At 46.7% G+C, this 18277-nt stretch overlaps 1 protein-coding gene across 2 annotated transcripts in view; it reads left to right on the top strand.

Annotated features, from left to right (window-relative positions):
* Nucleotides 1-18277, top strand: part of ZSWIM5 (zinc finger SWIM-type containing 5) — a 97326-nt gene that overhangs the window by 22411 nt on the left and 56638 nt on the right. Inside the window, exon 1 of one of the 2 annotated variants that reach the window (XM_048313447.1) lies at nucleotides 18237-18270. The exons of the other annotated variant lie outside the window; for it this stretch is intronic. Within the exon in view, the coding sequence (XP_048169404.1) occupies nucleotides 18252-18270 (19 nt within the window). The 5' untranslated portion in view covers nucleotides 18237-18251. Of the gene's footprint in view, nucleotides 1-18236; nucleotides 18271-18277 lie in introns of those variants that run through there. 2 annotated transcript variants of the gene reach the window in all.

Genomic DNA, 18277 nt, shown 5'->3' with positions numbered 1-18277 from the left:
TGTAGCCTGATGGTTTATGGTGTTGGTGAGAGCTCAGGGCATTGGGAAGAGTACAAGGAAGGGTGTCTGAAGTGAAGACGTGTTTAAAACCAAGAGGAAAGAAAAGCAAGGAGTATGGATGGATGGAGTCCAAGCAAGCTTGATCTCTGCTTGTCTCTGCTCAATATCTGAACACTGGGCGCCATGTCCAGAGGGACCTCTGTCTCCTGTATGTGAACTGACGTCATTTTAATTAAATTGTGCCTACCTGGCTTGGTTCCTGCTGGCGTAAGGGATTATTTGAAGAGTCAGCTGGGCTGCATAGGCTCTGGTCTCACTGCTCCTTGTATCCAGCACAGGTTTTCCCATGGTACATTTTCACTGCCCCCCACCACTGGCAGTTACCCTGTCTCTTCCTGCATCCCAGCAAGTGAGGTGGGAACAGATCTGGGAAAAGGCAGGGTGAAATGCCCGGCTCTGTGTACCCCAGTAAATACTGCTTGTGTCTGTGTGAGGCTGGGACTGTTGCTTGAGGGTCAAGCCATGGCAGGTGAACGCTTCTTACAAGTTAATAAATCAGTGGTGTGCCTTTCCAGGCTGCATGGTGCCGGCCAGGGAAGAATTCTTCACGGCAATGAGTCACCTGTTTGTCACCCTCTGGCAGAGGGACTGCTGTGCTGCCTCCAGTCTGCAGCCCTCCCTGTTCAGACACCATCGGCTGGAGAAAGTGCTGATGCAGCCTGCAGTGTCTGAAACACGCCGTTGCCATCTGCCTCCCTGATGGAGTTGGAGCGGCTTCTTTTTTTAACCTGAGTTTGCTGAGTCTTGACTAATTAGCTGCCTTTGGAATTTGTAGTGTAGAAAAATGCCTGCTAAGTTTGGGATGGAGTGGGGGTGCTAGGGCACTGTACAGTCACAGGTTTGGTTTTTTTTAAAGAAAGAAGTCTAATTTGAGCGAAAACAGATATGCAGTAATCCGACTGGCTTGATTTTTAAATTTGAACTCCGATGGCTTTGCTGTTTCTGAACTCAGTGAAAGTGGTCATTTCTCTAAACTGTGGCATTACCTGGTCCAGCAGTTCAGCGTGTTTCCTTAGGGGAAGGAAGTCATGTCCTCTTGCTGGTTTATGGGGTGGCCATGAGCTGGAGGAGTCTCCTCAGTATGCCAGTCTGGAACAGGTTGTCAGTGTGATGGGAATGGATGTGAGGTGCATGGGGATGTCCACGGTGGGCTCATGCTGTGGTCCAGGTGAGGCCTGGTTGGAGACTGTGTCTGGGTTCCCTTTGATGAGGATGGAGATGGGCACTTTAGGGGTGATCTAACTGGAGAGGGAGGGTCCATGAGCAGTTAGGACAGAGGGTTTTGTTGCTTTAGTCCAGTGTAGGACGAGATGAATCCCAACTGAGGTGGCTTGGGATGGTTGATCTTGCAAGACTTTTTCTGTCTGTATGACCCACAAGGGTTCAAAGACCCATCTCTGCTCTGTCTTGTGATCCCTCGGTGATTTCGAGTGTGGTGGGGATGTTTTTAGGTAGGGGAAGAAGTCCACTTGCTGTGGGAAGGGGGCACCATTCACCATGGTGTTGGCCCCAGACTCACATAAACGGTATGCTGAAGCAGCCTTTACTGCTTTGAAAGGAGATCAGCGTGTGAGGTCCACCTGGCACTTTAAACAAGTATGTTTATTTCAAAGTGAGCAGGCTTTTTTGATATTTGGGGTTGAATTGCCTGTTTGAACCTGTAACAATCCTTGCTGCTCTATCTCGATTTTCTAGATCTGCTGTTGCTGGTGGGCACAAAGGCACTTCAGACCAGAAAGGTGATGGAATTAGTTTTCTTCAGTTCTGGGCCTCCTGTGTGCTCTGGACATGCTGCCAAAAATTCATCCAATCTTATCTTAACACAGATCTTCAGCTCATAAACTGAAGTGACAATTAGATGATGCCTGGGCAGCAAACCTAATAAGAGGCCAAGCAGAGCTGGTGTTTCACCCTTGCTAACGGAATAGCAGACTAGCTAGCTGAGATATCCCTTCTCTAAACATCTTTAGCATGCAGACATTTCACAGCAGCTAAACTGGATATGTCCTTCTCCATTTTGACCATTGGGTGATGTCTTTGCTGTGTTGGGGGAAATGTCCTGGAGCTTGCTTCCCTGGCTGTGAGCTGCTGTTAGGGGCTGATGCAGATCCCAGCTCCTTTTCTTGCTGCTGCAGCTTGTGGGCAGAGGGACGGTGCTGCGCCTCACTGAAGGCTTGAGGAGGAACACTGAGTCTTCAGAGAACTGCCCTCCTCTGCCTCTCCTAAGGCTTCTCTTTCTCACTTTTTAGAAGATCTCCTCCTGGATTTCTACGAGCAACTCATTCTTTTTCTGAATGGACTCTTAATGTTTGTCCTTGTGTCTCTGTATTTAGATATTGGGGTCCTCCCTTTTGCAGTCATGACCCCATGTTGCAGGAGGATCTGTTTTGATGGTCCTGCTTGCCTGGCATCTCAGGAGACTCTGGGAGTCCTGGCCAATTGCTTATCACTTTTGCTGTGAGTCTCCTACAAGCAGCATGATGCTGCTCTGTGAGGATGCCTCAGTGAAAGTCATGGGGGGATATCAGGGCTTGGGGTGCTGTAGAAACTGGGTTCCTTTCTGATTTAATGCTCACTTGATGCTCTGATGTGTATTATTAATTGCAGTCCGCAAAGAGTTGAGGGGGTTGGACTTTGCCCTTCAAGGCTGGGATGTTTGTGCTGGTGGGACTAGTTTGTGTCCCAGCTGCTTTCTTCCCCATCACGTGACTAAACAGGTTGGAGGAGACAGTCCATTCCCCACAATCTTTAGCAGATGAATTTTGGTCTGGACTTCCATTCTGTGGCATTGGACAAAGAAAGGGAGCCTGTAAAAATGCAAAGTGAAAACCATGTCTCCTGCTATTTTTGAGAACTTGCCTGTAATTATGCATCCCTGCTGTGGCACGTTAGCTTAAACAAAACCTACACCTGGCAGGAATATTAGGAGACAAGCAGTTGCAAATGCCTCCAATATCAACATTCTGCAGTACTTTTTAGCTTGACCTGTCAGCTGTTGAGTGGCAGGAGGTGTCAGAGGAACACAAACATGTTTTGCTGATGCTCTTGTGGTGGGGATTTAGTATCCTTCCTTCATTCGTTTCTGTTTTGGTAGTTTAGATTCTTTTTTCAAATTTGTATTTCTTGTTCCCTCCCCCCTTCCTTTTCCAGCTTTGCCATCTTTGTGTTGTCTGTCCTGTCCTAGTGGCTGTGGTCTGAGGGCCTGAAGATTAGAGGATTACCCTAAAGGATCTGCAGAAGTAAACCCAGCCTGCTTTCAGGAGGCTGATGTTCATGCTGTGAGGCTGCATCTCCATGGGGAGAACATGTAGGGATCTGCAAACATAAAAGGGTTGAAGATGTTGTGGTCCTGTCTCTTTGGCTTCCCATGGTGACCAATCCAGTGGGGTAGTGCAGGGAATACCCCTGTTGAAAAATGGGAAGGACATAGCCCTCCTGAAGGAGCACAGAGGATGAAAAGTACCCAGCACATACGAAACGTAGCAAGGATTTTTTTTCCTGAAATCACTGTGCTTGAACCAAGTACTGGACCAATATGTTCTTTAAGATGGAGAAGCTTAGAAGATGACAAATACTCCTGGGCAGTGTGTGGAGAGCCTTTGTGGGTCAGTTTGAAGCTCATGATGGCCATTTTGACAAAGCTGGTGGCAAAGCCCATAACAGGAATGAAGTGTTAAGATATCAGCTCCTCCTTTTCAAGCATACCAGTACCAGCTGGTTCCAGTTCTCCTCAGGATGCCAGGAGCTTGGCATTCTGCTTGTGATGGTTAATCCTGCTGTAAAAATCACATTCTTGGTCGCTTGGGAATTGTGATGCAGTAGTGTCTCCAAAATAATGAATGGCTTTGAAACTCGGAACGAACAAGTGTTATAGATTACACTTCTCCTCCACTTTCTTCTTTTTGTCTAAACCAAATTCATATTGCAGAACTTTAAAAATATACAGTCTAATCTCCCTGAAACCGAAAACCATTGATCTTTCCTGTAGGGCTTCATGAATGTGTTTTATTTTTGCAGTGTAGCTGTCATCTTGAAGATCAGTGATTAAAGTAAGGCTTTTTTCCCTAAAACCCCGTTTTTATCTGCTGGTGAAGCTGTGGTGAAGTGTTGAATAGGTGCAAGATTCATAGCAACCCTTGTATCAGGAAGCAGGAATTATTTGTGCGTGTTTGCCACCCCATACCTACCTCACCATCAGTGCCCTTGGTAATGTTTATATTACATGACCATAATGTTCTGGAAGTGGGGGGAACAAAAGATGCTTTGGGTTGAAAAAAAGCTTGGTTGTGTATAAATAATTTCTTTTGTTTGAAGGCCATCCAAACAAAACCAATTTTTGAGCTATTTTGGGCTGTGAGAAAGTATGCTCTTCTCCTGCAGAGATGTAGATTGAGTGTTAAAATATTCAGCTGATGCCCTCACAAGGACTAAATGACTGGGAAAGAAGACAAACCAATTAAATGCTGGAATGGAAAACCCTTGGGTGGAGAACCCTTGGCTGCGTGTGATATGAAACTGCTATAAAATACATAGAGGTATATGGGCAAAGAGGGAGGAATTCCAGTTGAAGAGTGAGTCCCTGCCATTTTGCACTGTTAGGATGTCATCACACGTGCACAAATCTGCTCATGTCACGAACTGGCCTGTTTGATCCTTTTTCTTTCCAGAAAACTAAACAGAAGCACATATCAGCTGCGAGTGGAGGAAGTGGGTTTTTGCAGAGTTCTTATTCCAAGCAGGAGAAGAGCTTATGAACAATGGACTGCATCTTAAGTTTGCACATTTGACACTTAGCATCTGTCCAGCATACAACATGGTTGTGTAAGGTGTCCTGCTTGATAACCAGGGGAAAATACACAGTACTAAGACTCATCCTTCCTGTCTCTTGAGGAGAATGTGGGATACTTATCCCAATAACAGGTAAACTCATGTTTGGTGGCTGCAGGGACTTTGTTCTTGTTGGAGCCTTTGCTTTTAAAAAGAATTTTACTTGATTGTACCTTCCATTTGTTCCTCAAGTAGATGCCTGAATTCTCTGGGTCTACGAGGATTTTCAGCACAGAGACTAGAGACGTCTAAGTGCTAAGCAGGACAGGTAGGACAGTGGTTAAATTGATCGTAGTGATCTGTAAATATCACCTTGCCTTCCAGGTATTTACGTAAATAGAAATCAGAGTAAATATTTGTGTTAGGATAGACCCTACCATTATGCCAGCTGATGTACAGACTCAGGAAGAGACATGTAGCCTGCCAGTGTCATCTTGGCAACGTTAAGTGGGTGCAAATGTTCCTATTTACCCTCAAGGTCTTGGGGTAGATTTCTTTTTTAAATGTTGTTGAATCAGTTGAGTGTGGGGTGGTTTGTTTTTTTTCCCCTTTCAACTTTGAGATCAGAGTTATTTGCCCTCCAGATTAAAACCTAGCTTTGGAAATGAGCGTGAATTTATGGAGTGTGGTGCATTTTAATTAGAACATTTAATTAGGAGAGAATTCATGAGAGTGGGTCTTGTTTTAAAATGATCAAAGATGTTAAATGAAAACAAAAGGGAAAAAAATTATAGAGAAACATAAAAGATTTATTTTGGGTATATCCTCTACTCATCAAAGGAGATCACCTTCTGTCTTGTGCTTTTTGTTCCAAAAATAGCTGAGGTGCTGCCGGATTTCTGCAGGTCGATGTTGATCTCTCTTTGTAATTAACTATAAAAACAAATTGCGCAGTTGGGAGGGGAGGGGAGGGAGGTGAGTGTCAGCAGGCTGCTGAAAATCTCTCAGGTGTGTGAAATGGCTCCACCATCTCACTGCTGACTGCCCAGGAAATAACACCGTGGATTTCTCGCTTGTGTTTAACGTCTGTGTCGTCTCCTCAGCCTCATGCTGACAGTTACTTTCCATGTCTGGCAGATTAATCTCCTGAGACTTCGGCCCATCTCCTCTCTGAGCTGCATGAGCATCTCCTTGCTTTTTGGTATCAAACCATGAGCAGCCAATGTGGGCATCATATTTTTCTGATGGGCAATGAAGGAAGCAAGGAGATGGTTTTCCTCACAAACTACTTTGGTCTTGCTGTCTCCAAGCAGCCAATCATGCTAGGTACTTATGCCAGGGTGGGGACTAACCTGCCAATCCATCACAGGGTTTGCTCTCCTGGTTCCTGCTCAGGTATGTGCCTTCACAGACATTTCCAAGGAAGCTTAAAAATCAGCATCCCTTTGCAAACCTAAAACACAAATCTCTATTTTTAGCATAGAGCAAGATCTGATGTCCTCAGGAAATGAAGTCACCGACTTCACTGCATCACCCATTTCTGCCATGGAAACAGTTGGTGAATTAATGCAAGTTTTGCACAGGTTTAACAGCCATCCTCCTCTTCAGAGAGAAGGGTGGGAGGAACATTTTCTATTAAACTCAGAATTGTTGTCTTAAGTTATTAATTCCTTGCATCCTAATGTATTTATCTCTGGCTGCAGTGAGGAGTGGAGAGCTTTGAAATCTTCTTAGCTCAAAGGATGCTTTCTGCACCAGGGAACAAAGAAGAAGCATTACTTCAGTAGGATGCTACATGGATGTTAAGACTACTTTACATACAGTGTGTGACTGTATACACACGTAAAAGACTTCATGCACACAGCATGGCAGAGCCTTGACGTGGTTTTGAGGGCGTGCAGGTCCCTGTGTCCTTCAGCACATGCCATGTGTGACATGGGTTCTGTGTAAATAGAGCTTGCAGCATCTTGAGCTTCATCCAGGTGAGGTCAGGACCACCACTGGCTGTCACCAAGCTATCCTGGCTGCTTGGGACTAAGACAGGAGGAAGAGGAAATAGGGTGGTAGTAATGGAGGCTGTAGACCTCTCTCATCTCCCTTTCCCAGGTGTTATAGCAGGAAGAATATTTTATCCTAAAAATCCAGACTTCAGGACCTGGTTTTCCAAGGAACAGGATTAGATTTGGGATATTTTTGACTCCTAAGTGGTTTTTGCATTTGGTTTGATTCTCTGCCAGCTTTGCTGTGTGTCTCCCTTGATACCCCGTGGCTCGTAGGAGCACATTGTGGGGTGCAGCGTCTCAGTTCAAAGCACTCACCTGCCTGTGGGGCATGTGGGTGTGAGCTGCAGTGATGGGGTGTTAGTTCAGCCACGTGGCTGTGAGCAAGGTCCTCTTTGGGACCTTTTCAGACTGTCTTGTGCGGTTGGCCACACTCTCTGAAGCTGTTTCCATCTCCAGTTCCTTGGACTCACTCTTGGCCAAGAAAACATCAAGTTGCTGAAATTATAAGCCAGGATCATACTATTTATGTTGGAGGAGCGGCGCAGTTTACATAGACAGGCTCTCTGCAAAATCAGCTTACGCTGGCTTTTAGCAGTTGAAGTGAACAGCTGTATCAAGTTAGAGATGCTGAAAGGGAGTCCAGCTCGAGAGCAGTGTCCTTGTCCAGCATGACAGTGGGCTCTCGGGGAGGGGCAAATGTTTTTGACTGGATTTTGCCAGGGTTCAAAGCAGGAGTGGTTTGGGATGGGAGTCTGAGTGCCACGTTCTCCATGAGGAGCCAGGATCCTGGGGGCCTGCTGTGTTGTTTACCCCCATCCTGATGGTGAGTAACAGACAGGGGCCCCCTGTCTCCATCCAGATTGTGTTGAGCAATGCTGTGGTGCTGGCTTGATGTTTCTGGTCTTGCTGGGGAGCAAACGTCCTTGGCATGGGTTTCCGAGCTCTGCTTTTCTGCTCTCCTTCATTGTGTGTGAGCCTTGGGCTGCCACCCCAGCCTTGCCTGGCACCCTGAACTGGGAGCAAAGATGAGTTATAGCTTGAAAATCCCTGGGAGCAAGTGGGTACTGGGAGGCCAGTTTGGGCATGGTGGAAGAGCTGGAGGAGATCAGGCTCCCCTCTGATCTTGACTCTGATGTGAACAGGTTTTGATGCACTAGTTTTATGGCAGGATCTGGAGGGTGTTTGGGATGTCTCAGTCTATGTGTGGTGTATGGCAATGTGTGGGAAGGTGATGGATTTTTTGGACCATGGGACAGCTGGTAAAAAGACAACTGTTGGGCAGATGTGTCCTTTTTGAAGTGGCTTAAAGGGTCTGTTGTCCTTTAAAGCGGGGAAGCTCTGTCTAAACGCAGCTGCCTCTGGACATGAATGATCCCAAAATCTCAGCAAGTTCTTGCAGTGTGAGCTCAGGCTCCAGGACCAGGTCTCCAAAGGAGCACCGGCATTGCCAGAGGAGCCAGCTTCCTCCCACAGATGCTTCCCAAGGGCTAGAGGAGGCTCTCACACTCCTTTCCCTTCCAGCGTTGGAGCTACTTTGGACAAGATCGACCCTCCTTGTCCTCCTGGTTTCCTGCTGGCACCTTTGCCCAGCATCAGTGGATGTGTTGAGTAAGGAAATACTTTCTCACACCTGGCAGCATGTTCTAGCCACAGAAGCTGTTTCTCTGATGGGCACCATGCTTGTATTTCTAGGGAGTAGGCTGGCCAGGGTCTGGAAATAAGCATTTTTAAGGCAATGAGGGAAGAAAGATATAACAAATATGATTAATGGCAGTGGGTGTGCATCTTAAAACTTCTTTTAGTTGTTATTTGATCTTTCTCCTGCAAACTCAGCAGCTGACTTCTGCAGAAGATAAACACATGGGAGGAGAATGAAGAGACGCTCTTTGGTCTTCAAAAGCAATTAAGTGTTGAACGTCTGACTTGAGACATCTTGAAGAGGCCCAGACTTCAGCAGGAGGGTGTTCATCCTTTTCTGTAAAGCAGATCTCTTTTAAGGGCGCTCAGATGGACAGCAGCAGTTGCAAGTCACTTGGGCAAAGTGTGATTCCCTATGGTGGGGGGTGCATGGAGCTGTGCTGGTCAAAGGCAGCTCACACCAGGGCTACGTTCTGTCATATAATCTATATTTAGGTTGTGTTTTACATTCACCACTATTGCTTCAAAATAGTTTAAAATACAGCTGATGTTGATAGAAGTTGATGAGTGTGATTGGAAGTTTGAGTCCTGGTGACCCTGAGCAGGTGTTCATGGTGCCACAAGGTCTCTGAGAAGGTGGAAGCAGTGAGATGAGTCAATGGTTCGTGTAATTCTGACACGCAGGAAAGCAGATGAGTCTGGCCACCAGCGTTTCTGTAGCACTGAATTGGCAACTGTGAGCTCCCAAAGGGCAGGGGCTGCTGCTAGTTAGCTGGAAGTGTTCCTGGAGATGCCCCTGGGTGAAATCTGGCATTCCTTTGAAACATGAGGTACTCACCACCTGCTGAAGTAGCTGTCAGGAGGTGAGGGCAGAGCCCAGGCCACTAAATCTCTCTGCTTGACTGCATCCAGTTTTCAATAGCAGGATTTGGCTGGAGATGTCGGCTTGTACGGGCTGTTTGTCCTTTCTGAATCATAGAATGGTTTTGGTTGGAAGGGATGTTAAAGATCGTCTTGTTCCAACTCCCCTGCCGTGGGTAGGGACACCTTCCACTAGACCAGGCTGCTCAAAGTCCCATCCAGCCTGGCCTTTGATACTCCCAGGGATGGGGAATCCTCCTATGACCCCATGGATGGGATCCTCCCATGTCCCGTACTGCCCAACTTTGTGATGGACCCCTATTGTTTAGCCTGATTTGAAAAAGGACCTGAAAAGACTTACTAAAGCAGTGACTGAGTCCTTCAGCTGTGTCTCTCTGTGGAGGACAGGCTGAAAATCATGTCAAAGGACATGGAAATAGTTCTTGGAAACAGTCTTCCTCTAAACTGCTTCCCTGTGCAAGGAAGGTGAGCGGCAGCCAGATTCCTGTATCCCCAGAGACTTTCTGCCCGACTGTTAATGCAGCAGAAGAAGTCCTGAATTCTGTCAAAGCTGAGGAACTGGGCAAAGTTTTGGAAGAGATTTGGTGCAGACTCTTGCTTCTAATCCAAGGAGTATGATATCTGCTCCTAAAACAGCTAGGGGCAAGTTGTCTAGGATCCAAGTCAGCAGCAGAGCAGCAGGGCCTCTCACTGGTGCCAGTGAACTTTTGATGTGCTTACTGGCTGATTCCCACATTTGGAAGGTAAATCCAGGGGGAAAATTGCATCTATTACCCAAGCACATGCTGTTTGAGAGGGACTCCTGCCTGCTGTCTGCTGTCTAAAAGTTGTGTGTCTTTGTTAGTATAGTCCTCCAAGATCTCTGATAGTCACTGGAGACACTGGTGCTGCCCGGACCAGTCCTTTGGGGTATGTAGATGATTTTCTCGCAGTTGATATTAGAGGAGCCTTGTCCGCTGGTTTAGGCCCTCAGTGATAGTGTGTGAATTCCACCATAACCTGTATGAGTGGGATACCAACTGCTCCATTTTGTAGTGGATTTAGCTCAACTGGCACAACATTCTCATAGATACGAGTCCTTCCTGAGACCAGAGGAGGTGTCTCTGCTGTGTAAAAATGTGCAGGCCAGTTGAATCCATGGGTCCTGACTGATACTGGTCATTTACTCTGTAACACACGTGAGAATTAGTGTGAACAAATCTTGAGAGTGTACAGTCTTACATATGATGTGCTGAGAGATCTGGAGGAAGAAATGGGTGATTTGTTCTTTAGGAACATTTTTCATCTCCTCACATCTGTTACTCTTTCTCCTGTCTTTTCTCCCCCCCAACCCCCAAATTTGCACTTTGTCATTAAAACCAGGAAAGAAGAATCCCAATATGCATATGACATTTTACAAAAGTGCTCTCTGTGCTCTTAAAATCCAACAGTTTTGCTGTACAGCATTCATCTGTAATCAATTAGAAGGTTTTTTGATCAACAGAAGCTGGAGGTTCAGTTCCCTGGAGCTTAGCACTCTGCATGAGGAGGTGGGATTGCCTTGGCACTTTGTCTCCTTTCACCTCAAGAAGGAAATTGGAGCTGCAATGAATGAAACTCAGGGAGGCAGACTGAGATGAAAAAGCTCCAAAGATGCTTGTTAGCCCTATTCCAGCCCCATTTCAGTAGTGTTAAACCAGATGGTCCAGATGCAGCTTCCAGCTCAGGAAGTTCTGAAGCTGTTGCTTGCCAGAAGCGAGGGAGAAACTCTCTCTGGGGGTTGTCAGCCCCTGTCAGAGACAAGATAGAGGTGAAAGCTGTGATCCAGTGCAGATTGGCTTGTCATTTTGAGGTTCTCTGTGATGTGCTGCCAGTGGTGGGACTGAGACCTCAGGTACCTAATGTCCCCCCTCCCCCCCCACCTGCTCACCTCTCCCTGAGGAAACCAGCCCAATGTTGTACTGATGTCTGATTATAACCCTACAGGAGCAAAACTTTCTGGAGACAAACCTTTGCTCTTTGCTTTCACACTGCTTTGAGCCTGCTCTGGTTCCTCTGCCATGTGGGGACTTCATTTCCAGTTGTCCCATGGTCTTTGGAGGAGGCAGTGGCTGGGTGAGGGGGAGGAAGAAAAGAAAAACTTAAGCTAAGTTCTAGGAGGAAACTGAACGTCCCCATGTGGGGACAAACAACCTGAGTATTTGATTTCTTAAAAAGAAGGAGTGAAACCTCAAAAATTAGGTTGGGCCAAAACTGAGACATAATCAAGGAGGGATTGATTCTGGGTGTTCTTGGCCACCAAAATAGGTCTCTTCCCTCCGTGCTTTTAAGAGAGCTGACTCCATAGAAAGCCTGTCCAAGGCTGGCTTCTTTGGCTTCACAGCAATTGAGAGCAGTGGCAGAAGCATCATCCTGTCTGATGGCCTGAGCATCAGGATGTTTCTCCCCGTGGATGGGGCAGGGGCATAAAAATTACAAATAAAAGGCAGAAGGGCTTTTGAGAGGGTAATAGAGTGCAAGATGGGGAGTATTAAGCCTATCTCCAGCCATAATTAAACCTGCAGTTGGAGGGTCTGTCACATTGCTTCAGACCCTTGGAAAAAAAAAATTCAGTTGCTAGCTTCATTAGTAATTAAATGTCCAATTACTGTATGTAATGTTTCTGCTTTGCTGAACTCCACAACTGCATTCATAAACAGCCCTAAGGAAGGCCTCTAATCTGTGCCATTGTTCTTCAAGTGGTTTGCACATGCAGAAAAAGAAAAGAAAAATCAGGCAGACATTTATAATATGGAAAGGAAAGGGGGAAGGGGTGGGAAGAGGAGGAAATCAAATCAGCATCTTCCACCTCCCTCCCCCCCCCGAGGTAGGATCTCTGCCAAGCCCACAGAGAAGCCCTCAGGCCCCTCGAGCATGCAAATGTAATTTTCTATCCAGACAACACAGTATTTTTTTTTTCTATAAAATGAAGTCCACCCCCACTCCCCCTGAAAACCTCCTCAAATCCCTGAATGCACAACAGAAGCAAGAAGAAAATTACAATGAAAGGAGAGAGAGATGGGAGGGGGGAGAAAAAATAAAAGCAGCAGCAACCCACAAACAGAAGGAGAGATGGAGGGAGAATTGAGATGAATATGCAGTGTCCGGAGTTTAAATAGACATAAAAGATAATGAAGGTGGGAGGGGGGGAGAAGGGAGGAGAGATTGTAATCAAACAAAATGATTTTGGTCCTCTTCAATCATCCCTGGTTTGCAGGCTGTCATTTTATACAAATTAGAGCTAGGGTAATTGTATGAATATTCACTGGGATTGAAATCACGTTTATTAAAGGGAAGGCACCCTTCTCAGGGCCCACTGCGCCGTTCGGCTTTTGTTCGCCTGTAACAACAGGAAAGTCACTTGCACGATGGATGAGCACCGGATCCACGCCCCTCCCCTCCTAGGGGCTGGGACTGGGGTCCTGGGGGGATGCCGGAGGTGTCTGGGCGCTCTTAGGGATGGGTGGCCCTTCCCTTTGGACTGACAAGCAGAGGACTGTGTGGAAATGCCCCTCTCAGGAGCAAGAGCCGTAGCCTGGGAATTGGCTCTTCACCTTGCCTGCGGAGGGGGGACCACAATTGAACCAATAATAGCTTGAAACCATTCGGGATTAAATAATTGCCACATTTTTCAATAATAAGTCCAAATTAGTATTAATAACATGTTGTTATTATTATTATTATTATTATTGTTATTGTTATTATTATTATTAATTTTCCCCCCTTTAATCATTGCTGCTGAACAGAATTCTTCTTCCTGCTCAGGAGTCCGACCCAGGTCTGTGTCGCACATGTCTGGCACCACGCTGGGGATGGCTCCTCTCATACATAACCAATCAAAGATGTATTCAGGGCCGTTGTGAGGAAGCCGGGGATGATTATAAGTCGAGCTATCCAAGCCTTTTGCTGACTGCTCACCCTCACATATTATGAAATTTCTCTTAGAAGGGCAGACAAAGCCTTTTGAGCCCGTGTATGGTGATGGGCTCGCTTGGATGTGTGGCTTTAACTGCTTCACAATGTCAGCCTCTCGTTTCTGAAAAAAGGCAAACGTATCCCATTGTCACATGTCAAGTACCCAGCGCTGCCATTCAGCAGCCCAGCCATGGCTGTAACCCATCCTCGGGTTGTCACGGCAATGCAAGGAGATCACTCTGCCACTTGGTAGCCGGCAGCAGGAGGAAGGTGTAGCTGACCTAAAGCAGAAACATTCATTTAAATATTTGATTGTGCCTTAGCCCAGTGATGGGATGGGTTGTCCCTTCTCCAGGACAGCTGGGCTGCAAGTGAACTCGAGGTGACTGCGTGTCATGTTTGGTTATCGTTGGTAAAGCCGTCTGTAGTAACTTGCAGTGCTGCGTGGGGATCGCCCAGGGAAGGACATGTGCTGGACCGTGGGGCTCGGACCGTTTTTCTGGTGCGAACAGGTTCTCCGTCAGCCCAGGTGCTGTGCATCTGTGTGCCAAACCCAGGTGAGAGTGAGAAATCACCTGAAAAGGGACCAAAAGCTTCTTTTTTCTTTTTTAGATGTCTTTTTCTTTTTTTTCCTTTCTTTGGATCTAAAAAAGAGGAATTCAAATCTGAGGCAGCCAGCCCTGCCAATGCAATGGGTACACAGATAATCAGTCTAGCTTGAACCTTACAGTAAAAACAGCTAGCTTAACCTAATTAAGGGGAGTGTTTGGGTTGTTTTTTGCTCAATGTGGGAACATCACTGGGGCAGACTGCAGAAAAATGGTTGCACATGTAGTGTCAGAAGATTTCTTCTGAAATTGCTGTGACTGTAGCATCTGCCTGCACCGTGGAGGGTCCTGCCTTCTCCAGATGATAAGCCAAGCTCAAAGGGATGACAGATATTCCCAAGATTTTCCCAGGGCTCAGCTGAGGGCACAGGGATTTGATCTGATAGCACCAGCTCTACAAGACCAGTCATGGCAGAGCAAGGCATTGGGTTCTGCTCCCAGCAGGTTGTGTGTTGGGCCAGGGCATCATCCCCGGTCCTTCTGCCTGCTGCTGGGCCAAGTCAAACTTGGCTTTCCCATCTTCTTTCTGTTCTGCCTAAACCCTCTCATGAAAGATACTGCCCCACCAGTGCTGCGGCCATTGCTTGGCCTGGTGCTGCTCTTGACGGAGAGTCATCTGGTCAAGTCATCTCCATCATGAGTGGGGATTGTGTATACACTTCTCATTGGAGTCACAACATTTTCTTTGGCTGCTCTGATTCAACATGATTTCATGTACAAATAACCCTTCAAGGTTTCAATGTGGGAGGCAGCGTGTGCTCTTTGGGGCCATGGTACCATGTGGTTCCTGGCTTAGCACCCCTGCTGGAGGACTGTGTCTGTTGGGTGTTTGTAGGCATCCTTGGCTTCCTGCAGACCTGATGTAGAGCAGCAGAGCTGCCCATTTGGTTTTTATCCAGGGTTTTCCTGTTCTGGCAATGTTTTGTCTTTGAAACGCAGCCCAGACCCCCACAGAGAGCCCCCGTATTGAACTGCGAGGCGCTGGGGGCTGTGTTCAGGGAGCTGGTTGGGATCAGAGGCTCCCTGCGGCGTTGAGGGCAAAGAGGAGGAGCGGGCTGGTGGTTTGAAGACTTGGGATGAAAAGATTCCCTGTCTGTTGATGGTGTCCTTGTTGCTTGGATTGGTGTACGTGTGCTGGCCAGACCCTGCAGACCCCAAAGCCCAGATAAACTCAGCTGATGCTTTCTCCTGTGAGATGGGGGTCCCCAGAGACCGTGGGCGGGTGTGAAGCTGAGGTTTGTGTAAGGGGAAAGAATGTAAAGGTCAACCCCATGGGCTGCAAGGCGGCAGCAGCATCATCTCTGTGTTTAGGTCTTGTTCTCTCTGGGTTGTGTGTTGCCTGGCTCCTCTTCAGCTGTTCCAGCACTAACAACTTTGCCAGAGTGGACTGATCATCTCGTTTGCATACAGGGACCTAAAATTTCTGAAATGTATTTGAACTTGTAGAGACCATGGTAAACCTTTTCTGACTTCCAGGATGTATCACTGAAGGAACTTCAAGTTAGACCTGTAGGATCTATATTGCTTTAGGGTCATCTAAGTTGCAAGGACTTGTTGAATTGGGAGAGAGAAGGGGCTGTTCCTTAAATCTGTGCTGGGAAGCCTTTTTCTGTCTCCACACAGGGAAACAATTTTTTTTTTTCTCTCTTGAGTTCGGTTGTTATTGTCCTAATTTTTGAGCAAAACTAAGAAGAAAAGCCCTCAAATGGTTCAGTATTTTGTTACGGTACCAGGAACAAGGAGTCTTTCCGACAGAAAAGATAATCCCTTGTCTCATTAAGTTTATGACTTTAAAAAAAACCTCCTGCTGGCCGTTTTCTGTGGGGACTATTTTCTGAGGCAGCTTCTTCGGTTTTGAATGGTCTCATTCCTCAGCGCTTCTTTTGAGTGGAAAGTTTAAAGATGCGTCATCTTGCTTGAGCAGGGTGATAAACTGTGAAGCAAATGTGAAGAGCCTTAGAAAGGGCTGTACAAAATGCAGATGTAGGGGATTAGAAAACAGAACTGCACTACATCCAGCGATAAGTAAGGTCAGACTCAGCAATTTCTGAGCACTTGTACCAGGGAGGAGCAGGGAATGATGAATGATTTTCTTTCTGGCTCCCAGCAAGGGAAGCAGAGGTGGGGAAATCTCTGGGGTAGGTTTGTGCCTTGGGTGCCGCAGTGGTGCTGGTCAGCAGTGTTCTCCAGGAAGGGCTGGGGGTGGCAGGGAGGTGAGTTACACTGCAGTGTCTGTTGGGGGCTGTAGTCTTGTCACTTGTCAGTCAGACAGAGCACAGGGATAAAAGCATCCCACTGGGTTTCATGTTTATCAAGTGTTGCATGCTCCAGAATGGTTGGTATTTCCATGGATGAAACACAGCTGCTAGCAACTATCTCTTGCTGCTGTTGGAGAGATACAAAGTGAGAGGAGGGACTTTCAAGCAATAAAGATGCTTTCAGGTAAGGAAAACCCAACATGCAGCTATTGGGGAGTGTACCCAAGCTGTCAGTTTTGGAGGCTGGAGTGTCTCAAACCAACACGTAGAAGTATGGCTTTGGTGGCTGAGAGAAAATCAACTCCTGCCTGGAGCAGGGCAGGCAGGGAGGGAAGCCCTGGACCTTTCCTCTCGTCTATTAGTGTTCCAATTTATTTTATCACATCTCTATTTGCCTAAAAATTTTTGCAGTTTCCCCAGGGCTCAAGTTGCTCTCTCATGGCTGGAGGCACCACACACCTTGAGTCTGTTCCTGGAGGGCCCGCCTCGCTTTTGCAGTGCTGATCATCACCTGTCTGAGCAGCTTTGCCAAGGGTTTTGGTTTTGCTCAGGAAGTAAGCATGCAAAAGCTTCTGTTGAATATTCAGGCCCACCTCTGGCTCAGGGTTTCCTACTCAGCCCTCTCCCTATGAAATTACTTTTGTGCCTTCTCCTTTGGCTTGCTTGTCTTACTGGAGGAGCAAAACTGCTGTCAGCCCCTTGGTGCTCTGAGGTAAGATCTGTTGATGTATCCTGAGGCCAGAGTCTCTTTCTGTTTACAAGTAGTTTCCAGAGCACAGGTTACAAGTGCTATGATAAAAATTTTGTGTTGGATATCTTTATTTTTTTCTCCTATGATCAGGTCTTTCGTCGCTTGTCTCTTGCTAACCAGGGAGCTCTGAAACTTGGGCAGATTTCAGGATTTCCATCTATCCTCAAAACTGCAGAGCCGCCACTGGCCCAGCTTCACAAGGCTTTGAGCTCTCCAACTCCCTTTGACTCAGGGAGTAGCTGTGGAGGCTCACTTTTTTGCTGGAGGTTTTTGATGGACCAGATCCACCTTTTCCTTGTGCTGATCCTGTAAATACTCTGTCTTCACCGACCTCTTGCTTGGGATACCTGCGGTGCAAAGACCCCTGAACCTGTCCCTGCCAGATGCATCCCCCCCAAGATGGGAACCCATGGATGTAGGTCTCCTTTCCATTTTCATCTTCTTGAGGAAAGGGATGGGGGATCCTATATGTCTGGTCTGCTGGATCTTTTTTGCCATTTCTTTCTCCTAGTTTTCCTTCTGAAGACTATCCAAAGACATGAATATTTTGCGATGGGCTGTGAAGGACTTGAGAGAGAAGGCTGTAAAATGCACATCAGCCACTCCGTAAACATCAGGGATGCTGTGCTACTACTCGAGTTTAGCCAGTTCTGTGTATCAAGTGATCCCTGCAGATTTATTAGATGTTTCAAAATAGATTTGAAAGAACTGGATTTAGTGTTTCTGGCGATTCCTTGAACCATCTTGTTTTTCAGCCAACTTGCATAAATGTGCCAGTCATGGGCTGCGATGTATCAGCCAACTTAGCAAATGGTTTTATTTATAGCTGAAAGAGTGAAGCCAAGGAGTATAAATCCTGAAAAAAGTATAAACTGTATTGTGGAATTAATAAACTTCAAATTCATGGAATTTCTAATGTTCCACTGATGGCTAAAAAATCTGTTTAATGGCCTCTGAGTGATACTTGGCTGCAAAGCAGAAACCCCAAAGTTGTCTTAACTCAACAGTGATATTTTTTAGTGTTTATGTGCTGGCACTGAACGTCTTTGCTGAATGATGGAAAGCTGACCTTCTCTACCGCGTTTCTGCAGCGACCAGATAAGATTTCAGATCACAGCTTTGCTTTTTCTGTTGATGGTCTGTGGCTGTAGCCCAAGAAGCGCTGTTAGATGTCGGGCTGTTTATCTGGAGGATCAGTTGCGTGTCTGGCTAACTTTGGGGGTGTGAACAATGTTCAGTGCTGAAAGCAAGTGCAGGGGAAGGAGCTGATGAGCAGAGAGTGGATCCTGTGCTTTCAGAGCATGGCTGGCCAGATGGGGGGAGGTCCAGCCACATCTTCAGAAATACCAGTATGTGTTGGACCTTTAGAGGTAAGTA

The sequence above is a fragment of the Corvus hawaiiensis genome, chromosome 9 (genome assembly GCF_020740725.1).
Source record: "Corvus hawaiiensis isolate bCorHaw1 chromosome 9, bCorHaw1.pri.cur, whole genome shotgun sequence".
Classification (NCBI taxonomy): Eukaryota; Metazoa; Chordata; class Aves; order Passeriformes; family Corvidae; genus Corvus; species Corvus hawaiiensis.
This window is presented reverse-complemented; position numbering and strand designations above follow the sequence as displayed.